Source organism: Rhodamnia argentea, chromosome 5 (assembly GCF_020921035.1).
Source record: "Rhodamnia argentea isolate NSW1041297 chromosome 5, ASM2092103v1, whole genome shotgun sequence".
Lineage (NCBI taxonomy): Eukaryota > Viridiplantae > Streptophyta > Magnoliopsida > Myrtales > Myrtaceae > Rhodamnia > Rhodamnia argentea.
This window is the reverse complement of record NC_063154.1, coordinates 4,007,126-4,030,774: the sequence shown is the minus strand read 5'-3', so window position 1 is coordinate 4,030,774 and position 23,649 is coordinate 4,007,126. Positions and strand designations below refer to the sequence as shown.

The 23,649-nt window shown below is 39.0% G+C and overlaps 1 protein-coding gene and 1 pseudogene across 1 annotated transcript; both read left to right on the top strand.

Annotated features, from left to right (window-relative positions):
- Window positions 1-3,907: 3,907 nt before the first annotated feature.
- LOC115730274 lies at window positions 3,908-8,783 on the top strand (annotated as a pseudogene).
- Window positions 8,784-14,853: 6,070 nt separating this feature from the next.
- On the top strand, window positions 14,854-19,462 carry LOC115728760 (fatty acyl-CoA reductase 2, chloroplastic-like). The gene is made up of 9 exons (XM_048279625.1): window positions 14,854-15,209; window positions 15,430-15,533; window positions 15,742-15,941; window positions 16,230-16,330; window positions 16,433-16,619; window positions 17,747-17,908; window positions 18,003-18,084; window positions 18,492-18,895; window positions 18,974-19,462. Exons 1-9 carry the CDS (start codon window positions 14,864-14,866, stop codon window positions 19,134-19,136), a joined length of 1,749 nt encoding a protein of 582 aa, XP_048135582.1. The 5' UTR covers window positions 14,854-14,863; the 3' UTR covers window positions 19,137-19,462.
- The last annotated feature ends 4,187 nt before the right edge of the window (window positions 19,463-23,649 follow it).

Sequence of the window (23,649 nt, the reverse complement as noted above, 5' to 3'; positions counted from 1 at the left end):
CTTTTTCGACATTTCTTCTCGGGTATAACTCTGGATAACACGTTGATAAAAATGAACTAATTACTTTAGGACCTGACATAGGGGTGTTAATTTTTCAAAAAAAAAAAAAAAAACGAACTAAACCGAACCGAACAGAACCATTAGCGTGCAAGCTTAAACTAAACCGAATCTCTCTCTAAACTGAATATGAACTGAATCAAAAATTCAGTTCGGTTCTGTTTAGTTCAGATCGATTCTCGATTTTTAGTTTTATTTTTGTTTTTCCTTTTCTTTATTTTCTTTCCTTTTTTCCTTTTTCGAGTTGAGGGCCGGCGGATGCCAGCTATCCCCGCCGGCCCTTGCCCAGGGGCTGCCGGTCCTTAGCCCCAAAAATGAAAAAAGAAAAGAAATGAAAAAGAAAAAATAAGAAAAGGTTATTTTAGAGATTTTCAGCGCGATTTAGTTAACCTAATCGAATATTAAAAGGAACCGGAACAACTTTATGTTTATAACCCAACAACAGAATGAAAGATGTGTGGAGGAAATGAAAATTCTCTATCGCAAGGATTGAGGTTTGATGTTCAATTTTATAGGCAAAACAAGAGAGAGAGTGGTTATGAAATTGTTGCAAAACCATTATAAATCAATTCGTAATAATAGAAGAATATGATTGGTCTATAGCAGTTATAGAATAATGAAGGTTTTTTGAAGAATAAATTGTACATTATAAAGTTGTTATATGACCGTTGGAAAACTGACCATTAGAAATAACGATGGCTAATCATTGCAGTTATAATTCTATTAAAACCACTTTAAAAGAATATTTCAAAACTGCTGAAATATCCAACATAGGTCACGTGCCGATCGCATGGTGGATGCCTCTAGCTAGAGATGATAGCTTGCGGTGGAGCATTCAACATAGGATCCATGGAGAAGTGAAAACAATATACATGGTCGCAAGCTAAAATGTGTCGCGCATCATCTTGTTGCTGGCTTATGCATAATCTACATTTATACATGTCGTCTCCTTTCATCCTAGTAGCTCAGGCCTTTTAAAATCGACTTCTATCAAAGCATTGAAGCTAAAATCCAATTTCCTCTTAGCTAATCAAGCACTCTAAAATTTTTAATGTGGAATTTTTTTTTTTTTCTTTTCTTTTTTTAAGTAAGTTGTTTCGCTGTCCTGCGTTTGATTTTGTGGCAGATAGGTGGGGTCAGGCATTAGCAGGGCACGCAATTTTTAATGTGGAATTCATCAGTTTCCTTCTTCGTTTCCACATGTAAGTAAGTTGTTTCTCTGTCCTGCGTTTGGATTTGTGTGGTGCATGATACAGGTGGGGTCAGGCATTAGCATGTGGTGCTACTGCTAGTCATAATAGAAAAGCATTGACGCCTTCTGCCGAGTCTCCGTCTTTTGCAAACTATAATAGAAAAGCAAAGACAACCGGCGATGTCCTAGGCAGTGTGGAATCTTAGTGTGGAATCTTTAGTAAAGATGATGTTAAGGAAATTCGTTCATCTCCTTTTGATTCTAGCCTCGAATTTTGTTGAGAGCAGCACCACGTGAGTAAAATCCCGAATGTATTAAGTCGATGAGGGGGAGAGCGTCCTTAAAATCGCATAAGGAAGTGGACAAATTGAAATTTGCAAAAGCTTTTCCGGACTTCACTTGATCCATGATACCAAAGAAAAAAGTTTGAGTAAATAATGCTGACACAACATCTTTACATCTCTTCGTTAGGTAAGTGGGAATTTCCACTTAAATCTCCTATTCCATAATTATAAAATTGAAGCCTAATGTATGACGATAGAGTCACCGATAAAGAACTCACTACATTAATTCAGCTGATATATATGCGTAGAGTAAATTTTTCCACGTATTTATGAAAACTAGTCGAATCGAAAAAGTTCGAATGTATGCATTACATGTAAAATCATTCCAATGATGTCTTGTCCTTACTATAGTGTCGAGTACCTTTTTTTTTCCCGTCAAATGTAAATCAAAACCCACTACACTAGTTTAGCTAATATAAATGGGTAGAGTAATTTTCTCCGCGCATTTATGAAAATTAATCTAATCGAAAAGTTGGAATAATTAAATTAAATCATTAAAGTGTTGACGAGGTGGACGTGGATTCTAATCCCCGCAGTAAATTTCAATAGTCAGTGCATATTTTCTTTACTTAGATTTTTTTTTTTCATTATTATGATGTTTGGTGTTATGGTAATTCCAATGCAAAATTCATTGCCCCTTGATGATACCGGAAGGTGAATTCATGTGCAATTATAAAAATTTCCGACGTGAAATTGAAGATGATTACGTCATATTGCCTACATATGCTAACAAATTAAGCTTTTGATTATGCACGCGCAAAGCACGGTTAAATCAACTAGTGAATCCGAAGACGCACGTTATCATTCATTTCACTTTTTTGTACACTTTCTGAACGAATTCGCTCATTTACATTCGTATTCGTGGATGTTGAAGATACGAAGAATCTCCTAATTATGTCTAACACCATCGATTTCAATAAACTGATTAGGGATAATTCATTTAAGAAGTCTAAGTTCGATGATTCATCATACATGGTCCTCTTAAATTGTCTCGTGTAATGGGAACATGCTTCAATAATTCCGTGTATTAATTTGATAAAAAAATGAACTAATTAATTTTATCCCTGTGCATTGCACGAGAAGCTTCGTTTAGTAGGAAGGAGACAAATGTGAGGAAGACAAGTCAACTGCCGTCAATTCCGATTGATTAATTATGGATACTTAGTTTAAGAGGTAATTAGCTTATTAATCACGGATGATCTTCTTGAATTATCTCATGCATGGGAAAGATGCTTCAACGACAGCTGTGGGGGAGTGTCTGCCTTGTTGTTCTTCATTTGTTTCACGAAAAAAGGATAATTTGAAAGTTATTTTTTGAAAAATGATATCTTATATCACTTGAAATAATTAGTTGATAAAAAATATTTTCATTAACGAAAATAATTCATGTCTAATCATTTTCGTAGACAACGAAAATATTTTGTGTGCATTCAATTTCATAAATAATAGAAGCTATCGTTTTCATTTTGAGATGTTTTTCAAATTATTCATTTTCCGTGAAACAAACGGGCCCTTAACTTCAAGCCATATTCGACCCTTGATAATAATAATAAAAAATTCGAAATTTAGGCTCCATTTACTTCACACAAAAAAAAAAAAAAAACTTTGTTAAAAATAATATTTTCAAAAGAAGTTTTTTTCAAGACTAAGGCTCCATTTTTTTTTTTTTTTAGAAAAATGGATGATCCGCAAAACATTTTTCCTGAAAATGATCATTTATATCACTTGAAATAATTAGCCAATAGAAAATGCTTACATAATTGATAACTATTTATGTACAAATATTTTCATGGATGGGAAAAATATTTTATTTGTTCATATGTTTTTGTAATCAATACAAGCGGTTATTTTTAGGAAAATGTTTTCCGAATCATTCATTTTCTGCAAAACAAATAAGATTAAATAGAACTTAACGCGATATTATCTGGGGAATAGGTTTCAAGGTTGATCTGCAAAGCGCCATATGCAAACACATTTAATATACAAAGGAACGTAGTCGTGATTAGTTGGTGGGACACAGGAGTGACGAGTATCTGGTCGGAGATGATTAGTTTAAGATTCAAATCATGGACGATCTACTTAAATAATCTTGTGCGTGGAAAAGGTGCTTCAGCTATAGCTAGTCAATACAAATATAATCAAACTAAACCCTTGTTCATCTTCTCAAATTATCTCGTGACTTCAGCCAAAAAAAAATCAAATGCATTTTCTCTGCGTTCCCATTGCAAAACCTTTTTGTTCGGATACGATTAATCTCCGACCAGCATTGTAATAACTTGAGGACATGGGCTCCAATGGTTAACCACTTGGTTATATAAGAAACAGGCTTCTTGCCCTACTTTTGCACTGTACCTCACCTCCATCGATCGTCTCTCTAGCCAAAACAAGAACATCAGCCAAATGTTGTCCTTCTCTCGTTCTTACGCTTCCGCTGCCATGATTCCATTGCCGATCACAACCATCAGAGCCCATTCCGATCGAGGGGAACACAACACCTTCCTCTCTGCAATGTCACCAAGAAACGTTGAGCTTCAACTAGGGTTTCAAGAACCGTTCCTTCATTTACCGAGATTTCCTCGAAATAACGACCGAAACATCGTACCTTCGCGAAACATGGCCATCAAAGATAAAGATGATGGCAATGGCCGTGACGTTGGTGTTGCCGCCACCGCCTCCCCCGCTGCCATCACGGATATGGCTCGGGAATCGCGAGATGGCATTGGAATAGTTGGCTTCCTTGAGAGAAGGAACTATCTTGTCACCGGTGCGACTGGGTTTCTCGCGAAAGGTAACGGAATTGAGCCGCTTGATGTGTTCATCCTGACCTAATGTTGTGCTGGTCTTGGAAATTCTCCTTCTACGAAAAGATGGGAATCGATGTTCTTTGAATGTGATGATACAGATATCTACGCTAAGCAGTCTTTAGACTCAACATTAATGATGGATAATGAACTCATTCGTTTTCTGCTGTTCCAATTCCATTGCTTGTTGACACTATTGTTCACAGTTCTCATCGAGAAGATTTTACGCGTGACTCCCGACGTGGGGAAGATATTCCTGCTGATCAAGGCAAAAGACGAGCGAGCTGCCATGGACAGAGTCAAAGAAGAGGTTGGTGTGTCGTAAGACGACACATATTACCTGCATGTGCATGTGCAGGCATGTGCATGTGCAGGCCACGTGCTAAGTTGCATTGTTAATGTTCATGAAGGAAAACGTGCTCTTTCCGAACACCAAGAACCTCTGTTCTTCTCTATTTTCCAGATTATAGGGTGCGAGTTGTTCAAGTGCCTGCAGCAAAAGTATGGAGAAGAATACACAGATTTCATGCTGAGCAAGCTTGTCCCAGTGAAGGGCGACATCCGGGAGTCGAATATGGGAATAGCCGATGATTTGCTTCGCCAAATTACGCGAGAAGTCGATGTGATCATAAACTCAGCAGCCAACACCACTTTGGATGAGAGGTATCTTGAATTTTTCTCTGTTATTCCCATACAAAATGAAGGAGGAAGGGATGACAATGACATAGCTTTCACTGTTTGTGTTCCACGAGCCCGACTCAACATGGCTTCGACCGAAATCAAAACCCTAATCTCGAAAATACGTTCGGTTCAATTCATTTTTCTTCTGCTACTGTCCTTTCCCATTCCTATGAATACTTTAGCTGATACATTTCACTCCTTGCGATACATGTGTAGGTACGATGCAGCTCTCGTCGCGAACACCATTGCACCTTCTCGGCTTCCTAAGCTTCGCCAAGAAATGCAAGAAACTAAGCCTTTTCTTGCACTTGTCGACGAGTAAGAAAAATGAACGCTTGTTTCGAAAATTCATGCGAAGGAAAAATGAAACTGTACATTTCGGTTCGTTTATCCCCATTTTTTTTTTTATCATTATCATCATCGTTATCATTTTCATTATTGATAGCATATGTGAATGGAGAGAGGCCGGGAATATTAATGGAGAAGGCTTTTGAAATGGGGGAGCGCAGAATAGATTCGTCGACTCAAAGCAAGTTGGACGTCCATTACGAAATAAATTTGGCTTCAGATCTAGTCGAGACACTCCCTCCAAATGAAGTGCCTCAGAAATTAAAGGAGATTGGTTTGGCCAGGTGAACATCTACCTCCAATTTTAACCCAAGGTTGAATTAACATAGACGGCTTTACCCAATAATCGAAAACCATGAAACTATTTTAGACTTGTTAACACCTAGATTTTGGCCTTACCCAATATTTGAAAACCGCAAAACTATTTTAGCCTTGTTGACACTTAAATTTTGGCAATAAATTATGAAAATATTTATATACGTTTCACTCATCGGTACTCATACGTTTTCAAAAAGTTCTGGGCGTTGAAATTGAATAAAAATCAAATCATGGAAGTCTCAAGAAAAGAAAAATGGGATGATGTAAAGGTCGTATGGAAACAACTACCCGACTGCTTCTTTTTAATTCAAGAATTTTGTCCCCTAAAATGAAAACTTATTCTGAAACATTTTTCTGAAAATGACCACTCGCCCGGAATTTATTAACCATGTATGAGTTCAGGGCAAGAATGTATGGGTGGCAGAATGTATATCAAATGACCAAGGCCATGGGGGAGATGATGATAAACACAGATAGAGAAGGAGTACCCGTTGTAATCATTCGTCCCAGCGTAATCGAGAGTACTTTTCGAGAGCCTTTTCCTGGATGGATTCAAGGTTACAGGTGCTTTTTTTATTATTACTCGTTTACTTTTTTCGGCATAAATAATAATTACAATAATAACCACAAATTTGCTGATGCTAATTAAGATAAGTTTCTCTTTCATGTGCCGCAAGAGTGCTCGACCTCTTGATCTTGTCCTATGGGAAAGGTCGACTTCCTGGTTTCCTAGTCAACCCCAACACAGTTATGGACGTGGTGAGTGAGCAATCCATTTTTATTTTAGGGTTCAAGGCACGGTTTAAGACTAAGCGTTGGTTGGACTTTGACCAAGACTAAGCATGAAAATATAGAATAATTGAGATAAATAGAGCCAAGAAAGATTTGAACTCAAGACCTTCTGTTCTGAAATGAAAAAAAATATTGTAAGATTATTGTCAGCTGTTTTAAAAAAATAAATTAGTATTTTGTGGTAAGTTTAGGAAACGTGTGGGACACAGTTGTTCCATTAAACATTACATATGAAGGTGTATTTGGTATTTTACTACCAGAGGTCTTGAGGGGTGGGGTGGAAGCAATTTGTCACCCAACTTCTGCAATTTTGCACAATGGATTTCTTTGTCTTGAATTATTGTTTCTCAACAACACTCAGGTACCGGCAGACCTAGTAGCGAATGTGATCCTCGCGGCCATCGCAAAGCACGGGATAGCCGCGAGCCCTGGCATTGATGTGTACCACGCGGCGTCATCCACGGTGAATCCGATGACGATGGGCGACATGTTCAAGTATTCCCGCGACCATTTCGCGGCTTCTCCCTTGACGGACAACCAAGGAGATGAGATTCAAATTACTGACATGGAGTATTTCAGCTCAATAAGCAGCTTCTCCTCTTACATAGAGAAATACATAGTAGAGAAAAGTGGCTTGAGCACAGAAATTGGCCCTAATTCAAACACAAAGCAACATTCCAGGCTTGAGGCAAGATGCAAGAGAATGGCAGAGAGTCTAATTCACTTGGCTAAGTTGTACGAGCCCTACATGTTCTACCATGCAAGGTAATAATAATCATTAAAACTAATTTATGTTTATATTATAGTGGAGTGCAATATAATGCACACATAATATCCAAAACAAAATCTGTGCACTGAATTTTGCAAAATTTCGTTAATGGGTGTTTTGGGTGTTTGAGATATGCGTTAGCAAAATCACATTTTTTTGTCGAAGCAAAATCATTTTTTGACCAATGCAGAGAGCATTCTTTTTGGTGTGATACTGGTAACCAGAAAATTGCCCAAAAAACTTCTAAACCTATTGCACTTTTTTCAATTCAGTATCAAACTTTTTAATTTTGTCAATTTAGTATTAAACCTTTTAACAATTTGTCAATATAGTTTATCCGGCTAATTTTAGCTAGAAATTGATGACGTCGATGCCGAGTATCTTACGTGGCATGGCCAAGGTTGACGTGGAAAATTTCTGATTTTTTTAGAAAGAGAAATTCTTTTCTTACCTTTCTTTTTTTGTTAACAGCTAGCAAAGGGCTACCGGCTAGCAAGGGGTCGCCGGCCACCATCAGAAGCCTGCCGACCCCCGTCGGCCATTGGATGAGGGCCGCAGGCCCTCACCGCCGTGGGCAAGGGTCGCAACCCTTGCTCCCCTTGCTCAAATGTGAGTGAGGGCCGCATAGTCCTCGCTGTCCTCGCTCAATGGTCGGTGAGGACTATGTGGCCCTCACTCATAGTTGAGCAAGGTCAGCGAGGGCCGCAACCCACGCTAGCTATTAGCGGGGGTCGTTGGGCCTTGGCCGGCGGCCCCTTGTCGGCCCTTAATAATAAAAAAAGAAAAGAAAATTAATAAAAATGTCAAAAAATTTAATAAAAATTTTCACCTCAATATCGATCGTGCCACATGTGAAGGTTCGCATCCATGTTTGCAATTTCCAATCAAAATTGGTTGAAATGACTAAATTGGCAAGTTATCAAAGGGTTTAAGATCCAGTTGACACAACCGAACAATTTAGGACTAAATTGACACAAATGCAATAAGTTTATGACTTTTTCACTAATTCTCCATATTTGGTAACTGATTGGGACTAACATAGATAGATTGTGTATTGACAGGTTCGACAGTGGGAATACCCAAAAGTTGATGGAACAAATGTCGACCGAAGAGGGCAATAAATTTCCAACGGATTTGAGGAGCATAAATTGGGATGATTACTTCGCAAATGCCCATATTCCGGGTCTAAGGAGGCATGTCATCAAAAAGGCATCCTCGTCTTGATCTATCCTCGTCTTGCCCTACAATACTGTTGATAAATTACAGGGCTGGCAATCTGGATTCCTGGTGAAAATGTAGAGTAAATGGTTTATTCAAAAATCGTGTCAGCTTATGTTTCATTTCGAACTTGTCGATTGATATCCATTTCCATCGTGTCAATTTGAATCAGAAGTCGTCGCTCCACGTGCAATCTTTAGAATTGTAATGTATCTGGAAGTGTGAAAGTTCCATTGTCTCTCGATTCAGAAATAAGAATGAAGACCTGACGATGGTATGCTTTATCGTTATACTTTCGAGTGACATTTGTGTTATTTACGGGTTGAGTTGCTTCTGTTGTAATATACAATTAAATAAATCAACAAAAACCAAAAATAACGATAACAAAAAGCGAGATCGTGGTGGTCCGAATACTCCCACGGGAGAGCCAAAGAACAATCCACATAATCGAGAAAATTACAATCGCCAAACGCCGGTTTCCGCACCTAGATTATACCCAAACCCTAAGTGTTCACAAATAAACAACTTAATTGGATATAGTAAAACTCACGAAGCACAAATCCCTTTGCGGTCGTACAGCCCGAAACCAAGAACACGCAGAGTTCTTGGTTCTCTCTTCTTCTCCTGTGTACGAAGGCTACTGTGCGGCGTCCTTCTTTCTCTTGATTTGCGCGGCTTCTGCAGGTTTCACAAAAAGGGGAAGCAAAACCCTTCCCTTTTTTCTCTTTTGTTCCTCCCACGCTGGGCCCACAAACTTTCTACTTGCACGCACAAAGAAATAAAGAGCACTATCTTTCTTTATGCTAGTTAAAGATATCCAAGACCATTTGACTTGGTCAAATCTTCTTGAAACACCAAATATAGATAAGCCCATTCAACAGAAAATACAAGAACTTGAGGTACGACCAATCTTGGATATTTATCCAAATTACGAAAAAAAAACTCGAGACATAATTAACAGCTTCTGTGTGCCCACAGCTACTCCCCAGCCTTGCAAATTTGAACTAGCTTGGCCCACAGACCATGCAATACCAGCTCCGAGACAAAAGTCCTCAGCGTGGGATTCCGAGTGAGTGCAAGGTGGAGATGACATTGTGCTCTAGGACCTATCATATGCTCGCATATTTTGGACTTTTGAAACTTGAAACTTATCCCGTAACTATTGCTGCGTATTAATGTTGCAATCGACCCCGCCATGTCGATTTCGCATGTTCCTTAAATTCCTAAAATTGAAATTTATCCTATAACTTCAGGATACGCTTTCTTTCTTGGATCAAGAGTAATTTCTCGGTCCTCGAAAACATAACAAGTTGTTGCACTCTCGACAACTGAAGTAGAATACATGGCGTTAGCTTCAACGGCTTGAAGTAGATGCTTGGTGTTGTTGATTATGAAAATCAATTCTAAGGGAGGCTGTTAAAATATTAGTAAAATTGATTACCATGTTTGACAAACTCTTCCGTGAAGACAAAAAAGGAAATCCAACTGGCGAGATTTATGGTTGGCTGCACGAATTCAAGAATGAAGAAGTCTATGAGAAGTCCTGATTAAATGCCAGCATGTTGTATGAATAGTAAGGAAGACGAAGAATTATTGCATTCAATGAAAGAGAGGCCTCTGAAGTAATGTAGCAAGCCTTTAATGAAGAGGAAAGCTTGAAGAAAAAAAGCTCAACAACAGTCATTCAATTTTTCATCGAAAGATACGCATGTTTTTTCTGATTGCTTGGATTTAGTGTTTTGCCTTTTTTGAATTTTGTGTGTTTCATTTGTCTTTTTTTATTTGTGGATTTTATTGCTTTGTGACTTTCTTTCGTTTCTTTCAGACACTGTGCGACCAACCTCTATAAAGATTGTGAAGTTCAGTTTGTAAAATACACCGAAGCAAAAAGCATATGCATTCCAATAAAAGCTCTCCCTCCAATCTTTACTTGTGCCCTTGCTCTAAATTTCCAAAGTCAGTGTTATTGTTTTGGTTCCAACATTTTAAACCTTCAAAATTTGCACCCATTGAAACGGAGAAGATCCATATTTTTCCAGGAAGATCGGAGGAGATCATTAAAAAGATGCAGTTACCTTCGTCTTAGTAATGACAAAAGAGAAGAGAGCCAAGAAGAGAAGTGAAGCCTAAGTTGGATGGATCCAGAAAGGGTCTTCCGAGGATAACTCCCGAATGGGGGCAAGGCATTGGGCTTTTCTTCAACCTTGTAGAAAGATAGCCAGTGAATGAATGTCTCTCGTTGTTGTAAGGGGTTTGGTTTCCCTTGGAAAGAATCTCCTCCGCTCTTAGAAAAGCACGAGAGAAAAATCGCGCACACTGATCACCTTTGCTCCTTTCCCGCTTTCCGCCTTGGACTAATTAGCTCTAGCTCCGACTCCTTTGACTTGCAGGCCTACTCTATGGCATAGCCAAGATTGATTCATTCGATTCGACAAGGGTAAAATGCCGGGTTGAAGGTCCAGCACAGTTGGTAGGAGGAGTATCCAGAAACCAGACCCTAAGAAAACAAATAGCAGGCCTTTCCCTTCTTCTGTTTTCACCCTTTGTTTTAGTCCTTTTGAAATAGGGCTGGATTCTCAAATCCATCCAACATAAGCCAACGAAGCGACATGGGTTTTCTCATCTATTGCCTCGGCGGCGGCAGCAGATCCTTCAACAGCGGATCGCAGTGGCAACCTTAGTTGAATATGTAGGATAGGTCGGAGGTGGTGACACACAAACGACCAACCCTCATGATAGTGACCATTGTGTAAAGCACACCGCAAAGCCCCCGCCACATCGTGTCCCAAGTCGCTTCGTCGTCTTATGACGGACAAGAAGGGAGGAGATTAGAACGAGCGACATGGAGTGTTTTAGCTCAATGGACAGCTTCTCGGCTTACATGCAGAGTGACCGTTGCAGAGAAATTAGCAACAGCCGAAACCCTAAGCGAGAGGCGTTCATGTGCATCTTTGCTAGGGAGCAGGTCCTCTTGTCATCCTCCATTTGGCGATAGTAAGACCCCACTTGAACACGCCTCTAATCGGAACGATGGGCCGGGCAGGGCCGAGCTACAGATCGAGCTTAACTTAGTCACTAAAACTAGCCCGTTCTCTCCAAAAACGCGCATCGGTTATAGGCCTAGACGGAGTGGGGTGGTAGCACATGGTGAGCGAACCAGGCCCTTTGCGCTTGCTCTTGGACGGGCCAAGCCCTCCCAAACCCATGAACTAATTATCCGCACAATTTGATAAATTCTCCTCGTTTGGCATTTGATGAGGCTGAAATAAAATGGCCGTGACAAGAGTGAGTAAGATGGACCGGCCGAATCAGGAATCACCCGAACCGGACTGTGTTGACGGGTTTGGTCCGGTTCTAGAAGCCATAGGTCCATTCCCCAATTCCTCAAGGTGCAACCGGTGTCCGGGCAAGCTCCCCTCCTTCCCTCTTCCCTTATTTAGTGTCTCTTTTGCTAACGAGGAAATGACCCAAATGGCTTATGGACTTTGGTTCAATATACGATATGGCATTTGAACTTTAATTTATTCTATGTGGTCAATGAACTTTAGCTCAATATGCAATATCATCCTTAAACTTTTAATTTGTATAACATAGCTTATGGACTTTTGATATATGTTTAATTTAGTTCTTAAGCTATACATTATTTGTTTAATGTTGTCTCCGAACTTGAATTAATGAAAGGGCGGCACTAAACCTTTTCATACGGTTTATGGACTAAAGTAAATATGTACCAAAACTCTAGGGACCATATTGAATAAATTAAAAATTTAGGGATGACATTGCACTTTTGACTAAAATTAACAAATTCAAAGTTCATGGACTACGTTGCACATTATGCCAAAGTTCGGGGAATATTTATGTCATTATCCCTTTACCAATTAATTCAATTATTTTTTCCCTATAATTTTCTTTTGCCAATTAACGAAAGGGAGAATTACCCAAAACGTGTTAAACCCGTTGCAATTGTATTAATTCAGTTCTAAACTTTTTTTTTTTGCCAATTAAATCTTAAACCTTTTGCAATTGTGTCAATTCAGTCCATCCAATCAATTTTGGCCGGCCAGCGATGATGTGACATCGGCCATCCGGCGATATAATATTTTCAATATTTTTTAATTGTTTTGAATTTTTATTTTATTTTTCCTTTTTTCCTTTTCTTTCTCTTTCTTTCTCTTCTTCCTCCTCTAGCCGGTCGTCGGCGGCAATTGACCAGAGGTGAAGCCAGCAATCGGCAAGATCGACCTCGCTAGATCCGGGCCGGCGAGGTCTCTCTCGCTCGCCCCTGGCAAGGTCGGGACCAACCTCGCTAGCGGTGGGCATGGTCGGTCGCCACCTGTAAGTGGTTGTAGGAGGAAGAAGAGGGAAGAAAAAAAAAAAGGAAGAAAGAAAAATAAAATTAAAAAGGAAAATTAAAAAAATATTAAAATATTGTGCTCCAAACGACCGGCTAAAATTGGCTGGGTGGACTAAATTGATAAAAGTACAAAATTTTTAAGACTGAATTAGTAAAAAAAAAAATTAGGACTGAATTGGTACAATTACAATAGGTTTAGGACTTTTTTGGTAATTTTTTCATTAACGGAATAAAGCATCTTTACTTTTCATATTAGCCTAGATTTGGCGAGGGAGTTGATCATACAGCCTATTTCCCAATATGTGTTTCAAAGTTTTCTAAGTGAGATTGTAGTCAAGCGAATGGCAAACGTAAGGGTGAGAGCGGTTCTAGGTTTTGCACAAGTTTCACTTAGAACTTGTAATCTACCCGTTAAAACATGTTCCTTAATTTTTTGTAACTTGGTACCTACCTTGCATACCGTGGAACCTAGAACCTATCTTGTCATAAGTTCTAGGGTTGGTTCCAAGGTCTTCCAAGGTGCCACCTGTATTTTTAATTAACTATTGCGGTGAATCAAATGGCCATCACTTATTGCTACAATCAAGTAACCTCAACTCATGTTTAGACACATGAATAAATATAACACATTAACAAAGTAAAAGCCTCAATCACAAATATTGTAGGAAATGGAAGTTTCGACTAGTGTTTCCATATTACAAACTTATAAACGGACGCCATGGAATTCCACAGGATCTTGCGAAAATATATACCAAGAAGAATGCAAAAACTTGTTACGGGTTTCAGGTTCCACCTACCTGGAGCCTACCCATCGGAATATGTTTTTCAATTTTTGGAACCTGGAACTTACCCTACTTAGCTTGAAATTTGGAACCGAACAGGTTTCCCATCGAGCCGATTTCAGGTTCCAGATTCTACCCCGAAACCATGCTCACCTCTAGGCAAATGGCGTACCTGAAAAGTCAAACAGTCAAGTGTTGTTTGAATGCTCGGTTCTACCAGTATTTAGGGAACCCAATACACGGAAAATGGCGAAGGATTTGCTCACGGGACGTGGTCATGGACGCGGAGGTTATTCTGAGGAGGACAAAGGGAAAATTAAGTTTCCGTTGGAGAGAACCAACTTAACTTGCGTTGGACAGAGGGAGTTCAAAATCGGAAAAGCCACTTTCCCTTGGTTGAAAATGCGTTCCATAGACTAAATGAATCTCAAGGAGATGAATAGTTTGTAGTTTTGACCTGATGGAAAATCAGTTGCCGGAATTCGAAATTTATGCCAAACGAAGCGACTCCAACCGGCACATGAACTCCTACAATTGTGCTGGCCAAAGAAATAGTCAATGCATATAATAATTCCACTAAACCATAGATGATCTACTTAAATTATCTCCCTCGTGGGAAAGATGCTTCAACTACAACTAATTCAATACGTACATAATTACCCTAACCATACATGATCTTCTTAAATTATCTCCCTCGTGGGAAAGATGCGTCAACTACGGCTAATTCAATACGTAAATAATTACCCTAACCATACATGATCTTCTTAAATTATCTCCCTCGTGGGAAAGATGCGTCAACTACAACTAATTCAATACGTACATAATTACCCTAACCATACATGATCTTCTTAAATTATCTCCCTCGTGGGAAAGATGCTTCAACTACAGCTAATTCAATACGTACATAATTACCCTAACCATACATGATCTTCTTAAATTATCTCCCTCGTGGGAAAGATGCTTCAACTACAGCTAATTCAATACGTACATAATTACCCTAACCATACATGATCTTCTTAAATTATCTCCCGCATGGGAAACATGCTCCGACTACACATAATACACCAATTATTTTAGCGATGCATTCCCATTCCCATTTGTTAGTCGCTGGATCATAAATAAGCAACAAATTTGATCCCCACTACTTCTGCATTGTAACTCACCTCAATCAATCGTCTCTGTAGGCAGACAGCAACATCAGCAAAATATGTTGTCTTTCTCTCATTCTCACAGCTCCACTATTACAATTTCATCACCGCAGGCCATCATCGGAGCCCATTCTAGTCGAGGACCAAACAGTGCCTCCCTCTCTTCAATGTCACGAAGAAACCTCGAGTTTCGAAAAGGGCTTCGAGAGCCGTCCTTTGGTTTACAGAGATTTTCTCGGACTAACAAGCGAAACATGGCCGTCAAAGATAGCGATGACAGCAGTTGCCGTGACGCCACCGCCCCCTCTGCCATGGCTCTGGAATCACGAGGCGGTATCGGAATAATGGACTTCCTTGAGAGAAGGAACTATCTTGTCACCAGTGCGACTGGGTTTCTTGCCAAAGGTAAAGGAAATAAGCCGCTTAATATGCGTTCGTCCTGACCTAATGCCGTGGCGGTCTTGGAAATGCTCTTTTCCGAAATGATGGGGATTGATGTTCTTTGAACGCGGTAGTACAGATATCTGCGCTAAGCAATCTCTAGACTCAATATTAATGATTGATAATGGACTCATTCGTTTTCTGCTGTTCGAACTCCGTTGCTTGTTCGTGCTATTGTTTACAGTTCTCATTGAGAAGATGTTACGCGTCGCACCCGACGTGGGGAAGATCTTCGTGCTGATCAAGGCAAAAGATGAGCGGGCTGCCATGGACAGAGTCAAAGACGAGGTTGGTGTGTCATAAGAGGATACATATTATGTGCCTGTTTATCTGGAATACGATTCGCGCTGTTCAATTTTTATCATTCTGATTCACATCACGCAACGCCACGCGCGCTACATACATTGTTAATGTCCATGAAGAAGAATGCGTCGTTAATCGAACAGAGGAGACGATGTGATCTGACCGAAAAACTTTGTTCTTGTTCATTTTCCAGATAATAGAGTGCGAGCTGTTCAAGTGCCTACAACAGAAGTATGGAGATGAATACACAAATTTCATGCTGAGCAAGCTTGTTCCAGTCAAGGGCGACATTCGGGAGTCGAATATGGGAATAGCGGATGATTTGCTTCATCAAATAACGCGAGAAGTCGATGTCGTCATAAACTCAGCAGCCAACACAACTTGGGACGAAAGGTATCTTTGATTTCTCTGAGTTCTTCCTACACAAAGAAGAAGTTGGAAGGAACGACGCAGCTTTCATTGGTTTTTGTTCTGTACGATGGTACATGTTTGTGGGATTTGATTTCAGACCAAGTCCGACGTCGCTTCGGCTTTAACCCTAATCTTGAACATATATTGTTCCATTCCATTCACGTTTCTTTCTGCTACTGTTTGTCCCCGCTTCTCTTGCGTTCGTAAGAATGCTGTAATTGATGGATAGAGGAAATGCGACTTACTTACTTCCTTGCGATATATGTGCAGGTACGACGCGTCTCTCGTCGCGAACACGATCGCGCCTTCTCGGCTTTTAGACTTCGCCAAGAAATGCGAGAAACTAAAGCTCTTCTTGCACGTGTCTACGAGTAAGGAAAACGAACACTCGCGCGGAATTGAATTCCAAGTGCAGTTTAAAATTTGGAATTTCGGTAGATTATCTTTCTTTGTTAATGCGATTGTTATCGTAGCGTACGTGAACGGAGAGAGGCCGGGAATACTAATGGAGAAGGCTTTTGAAATGGGGGAGAGCAGAATAGATTCATCGACTGGAAGCAAGTTGGACGTCCATCACGAAATGAAGTTGGCTTCAGATCTGCTTGAAACACTTCCTTCTAATGAAGTGCCCAAAAAACTAAAAGACATGGGTTTGGCCAGGTGATAATCTCTCTCCAAATCTTAGACTAAGGTTTTTTATAATAGAGATGGCCATGCCAGGGGAAAATTGCTAAAAGAAAAGAAGAAGAAGAAGTCCTGAACCTATTTTATAGCGAGCAATTCAATCCTAAACTCTTCAGTTTAGTCCTAAACATTTTGACGATTTTTCAATGTAATCCTTCTACCCAATTTTGGTTGGAAATCCCTAATGTGGTTACCGGCCATCTTACATAACACAACCGATGCCGACATGCGATTTTGCAATTTTGTATTTTTTTTACTTTTTTATTTTTTTATTTTTTTTTTCATATTTCCCTCTGCTGATCACTTAGGCATCAGCAATGGCCGGCAAAGGTTGCCGAAAAAAGTGAGGGCTTAGTGGCCCTCGTCCAGTAGTGCCGGCCATCGCCGAGGGCCTAGACCAACGAAGTAAAATAGGAAAAAAAAAGAACCTTCACCGGCACAAGTGAGGGCTTAGTAGCCCTTGCCAAGTAGTGCTGGCCATCACCGAGGGCCCAGACCAGCGAAGGAAAATAGGAAAAAAATAAAAAATAAGAAAAAGAAAAGAAAAATGAAAGAAAGAAAAAGAACAAAAAAAGAAAAAAATTTGAAAATTAAATTCGCAAAAATCATCTATGTCGGCGTCAAACGTGCTAAGTAGGATAGTTGTCGTCCACATTAATGATTTCTAATCAAAATTGATTGGAAGGACTATATTGGCAAATTGTCGAAAGGTTTAGGACTAAATTGACCAAATTGAAAAGTTTAGTATTGAATTGACCGTCGTACAAAATATATTTTGCTTTCCTCTTTTTCAGTTATCGAATTTTGTACATGAATTTCCCCCTAATATGATAAACTTCTTTTTAATTTTCCAAAATTGTGAAGAATTTCAAACGTGGCTTTAAGTAACTTTAAAGATATTCGATGTTTTACATAACTTGACCTTTAGGGGCGTTTGTTTCGCGAAAAATTAATGATTCGAAAAATATTTTTTTCCTAAAAGTAATCGCTTATATCTCTTACAAAAAAAATGGATATACGAAAAATATTTCTATCATCCACAAAGATATTTGGATGTAAATTATTGGCGATAAATAAGTAAAGTCTGCTTTGAATATATTTAGGGCAAGAGTGTATGGGTGGCAGAGCACCTATGAACTGACCAAGGCCATGGGGGAGATGATGATAAACACAAATAGAGAAGGAGTACCCATTGTTATCGTTCGTCCTAGCATAATCGAGAGTACTTTTCAAGAGCCTTTCCCAGGATGGATTCAAGGAAACAGGTGATTATACATTACATTTTATCCAATATATTTGAACTTTTCACCACTCTTATTAACTAATAGTGTTACATTTTTGACTTCCATGTACTGCAAGAGTGCTCGACCCTTTGATTTTGTCCTATGGGAAAGGTCGACTTCCTGGTTTCCTACTCAACCCCGACACAATCGTAGACGTGGTGAGTGAGTAAGACATTTTTATCTTATGTCAGAATCAATTTATTGAAAAAAAAAATTGACTCAATTGGCAAAACGTGAAAAAGGTTTACGACTCAATTAAAGAAATTAAAAGGTTTATGACTAAATTGACAAAAGTATAATAGGCTTAGGATTTTTTGGACAAATATTTTCACTTGATTATAGCACGACATATGATTTGAAAGTGTATTATTCATGTTGCTAAAGAAAAACAAGTATTTCTTTTCTTTTTTTTTCGGGGTAAGTTGGGCAAAATGTGTGAGTGTATTTTGTATATTACTAGTAGAGACCTTGAAAGGAGCGGGAAAAAGCAATTTGTTGTCCAACTTCCGCAATTTCACCCCATGGAATTCTTTGTCCTGAATTACTGTTTCTCGACAACACTCAGGTACCGGCAGATCTAGTTGCGAACGCGATCATCGCGGCCATGGCAAAGCACGGGAGAGCCCCGGGCCCCAGCATCGTCATCTACCATGCCGCGTCATCCACGGTGAATCCACTCACGTTGGGCAACGTCTTCGAGTATTCCTGCAACCATTTCGCAGCTTCTCCCTTGACGGACAACAAGGGAGACGAGTTTCGAATAACCGCCATGGAGTATTTCAGCTCGAAGGACAGCTTCTCCTCTTACATACAGAAATACATTGCGGATAAAAGCGGATTGAGCAATGGGATTTGCCCTAATTCGAACCCAAAGCAACATTCCAGGCTTGAAGCAAGATGCAAGAGAATGGCAGACAGTCTAATTCACTTGGCTAAGTTGTACGAGCCCTACATGTTTTACCGTGGAAGGTAGTAATTAGTAAGTATATTATTTTTCTTGATATTGGTATTGGTTAGGTCTAACATGATGAGAATGTACGTGGACAGGTTTGACTGTAGGAATGCACAAAAGTTGATCGAGCAAATGTCGATGGAAGAGCGCAATAAATTTCCAATGGACTTGAGGAGCATAAATTGGGAGGATTACTTCTTCAATGCCCACATTCCAGGTCTGAAGAGGCATATCTTTAAGAAGACATCCTCTTCCTGATACATCTTTGTTCTCAAATTCTTATGGCCACGTATGGTTTGGACATTGCTGTTTGTTTGTACAGTAATGTTGATGCATCCTGGGTCGGGCAATTCGGGTTGACATGTTAAATTAACAGATTTTATATCCCTGCCGATGCCGAGTATTATGTTTTCCTTGAGCATGCAAAAGAACCTATGCATCGGAAAGATCATGTCATTTTGTGTCACTTTCGAATTTGTCAATTGATATATGTTTTTTTTCATAATTCTATGGATTCGTGTTAGAAGCCGTCAAACCATGTAGAATCGATAAATTTGCAATATCTTCATAATTCTGTCGATTCTCATGATCACATTGTCCATGTTTCACATTGGTGAGTATATTTGTCTATCCTTTGTTGTAATGGAAAGAAAATTTTATTCATTTGTCAAGATCAAATATGAAAGGAACATACAAGTCATCAAGCAAAGCAAATCTCAAAGAGCTGCAAAACAAGACAAAACCCAGAAAACAACAAAGTACAGTCTGTAGCTATAAACAAACTCTCATCCGATCACTTACCAAAAAAAAAAAAACAGACTCTCATCCGAAAAGACCGGATCCGTCATAGCATCAAAAAATAATTGCAGCCGATCGCTAGAACCGTAAAGGATGAGCATACGCCGAGATCTTCTCCTATAGAAACTATGGCTTACAATGTGTGCACGCCTAGGTTCGGCATCCGCTATACCATCTCCTATACGGAGACAATAACAACCTGTTAAACCACCACAGATCGAACGCCTCTAAGAAACTCGCATATCTAGATCTAGATTGGAAGAAAAAAGTTATCAGATTCAGATCTAGACCCAAATCAGGAAAGGAGAGCTTCCACCGAATGTCAGAGAACTCATAAAATCACGTCCCGGATATCCTGCTGGCTAGAATGGTGACCACGTTCTCACAAAGTTTTCAGCTACAAGCAGATTTATGCAGCACGACGAGCGAAGAAAAGCAACAATAACGAGCTAAAGAAGACGCCAAGCCAGAAGAAGAAAGACTCCCAGATTAGATGGAGAGAAAGAAAACAGAAAACGCAAAAGCAAAGCCTGGAAAAGAAAGCAAAGCAAAGCAAAGCAAAGCAGGCTCTCAGCTTCAATTTCGTTTCTTTGGGGGAGGGTTTTCTGGGAGAGATGGTTGCCGACAAAGAGAGATTAGGGTTTTTTTTTCTTAGACATGCCTTGTGGACACCGATTCCAAATTTTTAAAACCTAAAACCTAGAGTTAATTGTCCATTGAGATCACTGCAAAATGTAAAATACATCGATGCCACATATTCCACGGTACATTGCACTTTTTTTAAACTTTTCTTCTAAAATCTGTATTCGACCGTCGCATAAGCGGGTTATACAATAAAGATTTCTTTGGTTGAAATCAGAATAAATTCATGAAGCATAACAACAATGCAAGATTTAAATACAAACAAGTCAGCATCTTCTATCTCCTAATGTAACTTTGTGAGCTTTCCTATGCCGAGATTTGGAAAGAAATGACCTAAACGAACCATTGATAAAAACATTGTACAAAATACCATGTATTGCTTTGTACAAAACTTGCACCTACCATGTACTCACGTATTCTGAATTTTTTAAACTGGAAACTAGAGGTGTCAAAATGGATTGAAAATCCATATTTTAACCCATATTTAATGAGATGGGTCGCATATGGGTTGGTCAAGTTTGAATAAATTTGTTTGAGTTGTAAAATTAATTATATGTAGGTTGTAAATGGGTTTAAAGGCAGACCCACAATTTCACCCATTTACAACCCATTTAATTCATAAATGTCATTAGTTAAGTCAATCCATTCATGTGTCTCTTGAACAGTTTTTATATTTTATATTTTTTTATTTATGAGTTTTTTGTTTTTCTTTTTTTCTTTCTTTTACATAACAAAATAAAATTCTGGTCGCCCGCCGTTTGGTCTCCATCAGCCCGCCTGCCTTGTCCGCCATTGTCCGTCCGTCTCGCCGGTCGCTGGCTCGTCGCCCACTAGTTCTTTGCAGTCACGAGGAGCTTCTACGACACTGCGCACTGTGATGCTAGGCAATCGATTTCGACATTGCCAGGGTGCTCTTCGAGGGAGTGAACTAAAATTTCGCAATTTGACCCCCCAAAAAAAGAAAAACCAAGATTCCGCAACATAAAATGAACGGAAAAGGCAAATGATATGCAGAAAAAAGGAAAGGTAAAACAGAGAGGCAAGCCTGTAAAAAAGATAATGTTTCACATACAGAAGTAGAGAGGAAACACCAGTCTTCGCGCGCCTCCTTCCCCGACGGATCCCCGACACTGGTGTCCCTGCTCAAATTCCGGTGCCCCAGCTGCTCCTGATGCCACTCCAATCACTTGCTCCGACGACCTTTGCTTGTTGTTAGTTCCTGCATTGGCCCCGACGCACACCAGATCCGGAGTTGTTGAAGTCGCTGTCTCCACTGTGAGCTGCTGCCATCCCAGGCACCGTGAGCAGCCTATTGCTAGTCCCGACAGCCTCCGTTGTCCCATGCTCAGCCACGAACCGGCGAGCCCGTGAGTCAACAGACCCGACACTAGCCGCTACCAAGGCTGCCGTGTTGCTGGTCTACCGTCGTCATCTCCATCTCGCCGCTGTCAACCACCGCTAGAGCTGTCGTCTCTGAGCCATCATCCACCACTGGAGCCGGCCTGCTGTGCGCGCCTGAAGCGGTTGATCGTGAGTCCCCCATCCGAGCCGGTCCGTGCGAGCAAGCCTTCCCCCGAGTCAGTCCTTGGTGTCCAAGCTCCGCCAACTTTTGCGCGAGTTCGAAAGGGAAAGCTTATCTCGAGGATTTTGGGTATATGTCCTATCTCTAAATTGGATATTCACATGCTTATATTGTGAATTTTGCATACATTATCAATTTTGAAAATATTCCTCATATCTAAAAAGATTGCTTACCTACTCGCCAATTTCAAAATATATTACATATCTTGAGGATTTGGTTGCTTGATTTAGGCTACCTAATTTGGAAAATTTCATGTCGGAATTGAATCTTGAATATCTTTGAAAATCTTGTGTATATCTTTGCCTAATTTGAGCATATCGGGAATTTTGGAAGATACTCAAATATTTGCAATGTAATCCATTAGAAAATTTCCTAATTAGCAACTACACAAGTGGAAATAAGTTTATCTAATATAGATAAAATTATTTCTATAGTGGGTATTTCAAATTTTAGTTTTGATCTATAAGGTTTTAGATCAAAATTTAATTCGAAAGAACTAGTGAGATAATTGTCCTTTAATTAAAAGCTTTGTAAATTTTTAAATTCACATCAAAAACCAAAAATTTCAAAAAAATCTCTAATGGCTCACCTTTTAATATTTCTCATAAATCAGAAAATAAAATAAAAAAAAATCTTAGCAAGATAAGGCAAAAACCATATCTCATCAATTTTTTTTCTTGTTTTTCTAGAAAGACTGAAATCCTATCGAATGGATTGCATTTGATAAATAAAAACATTTTGAATTCATTAGGATAGATTTCAAATTTAAAAAAAATGTAGACATAGGGTTAAAAGATTTTTCTAAAATTTTTTGGACTTAATACGAATTAATTCCAAAAGTTTTAAAATAATCTTGAACCAAATCATTCTCATTTTCATTAATTTTTACTTCGAAAATACATTTAAAAATACCAAAACCATTCATAAAAAGAAAACCCAAAAAATTTGCACCTTTGAGCTTCAAATCAAAATTCATAAAGTTTGTCAAATTGAACATTTTTCATGAAAATTGGTATCGAAAGGATGTTAATAGAAATTAATAGAAATGTTAATGTAACAAAGCCCCAAACTCTTAAATTTTTGCTTTGTAGAAATAAAATAGTTTCCCTCGCTATTTTATTTTGGTTTCTAATCAACCTATCAAAAATGATTCGAAAAATTAAAATCTTTTGTCTAATAATCACTTGAACCTAAGTTGCAAATTGGTAGAGCTTGAGAGAACTCAAACTAGATTGATTAATTTAATTTAATTAATTTGGTAATCCATTAATTTAGAATTTTTTAATTTTAGGTCACACCAATTACTACTACATACTTGTTGCATAGCTTGTGCCATGGCAAGATTAAAGTGCTTAAGCAATATGGGTCGAATCGGGTATGGATTGAGTCACTAGATTTGTATTGCATGGAAACAAATCAATATGGGTCAGACCATATTCGATTCGACCCAATCTCGACCCCACTCACCCATTTGATAAATCTAACATCAATGCTAGTCATGCCACATAGAATACCCGACGTCCACATCTGTGATTTTTAGTTAAAATTGATCGGATGGATTGAATTGATACCAATGTGAAAAAGTTTGGGATTAAATGGGTTCAATTGAAAATTTAAGATTGAATCGGTACCTACCAATGTAATAAGTTTAGGATTTTTTTTATACTTTTCCTGTCTATATTAGGCAATAATAGGACTTTAAAGATATTCAACAATGTCTATGCCTTTACGCCATGCTTGCGTGATCTT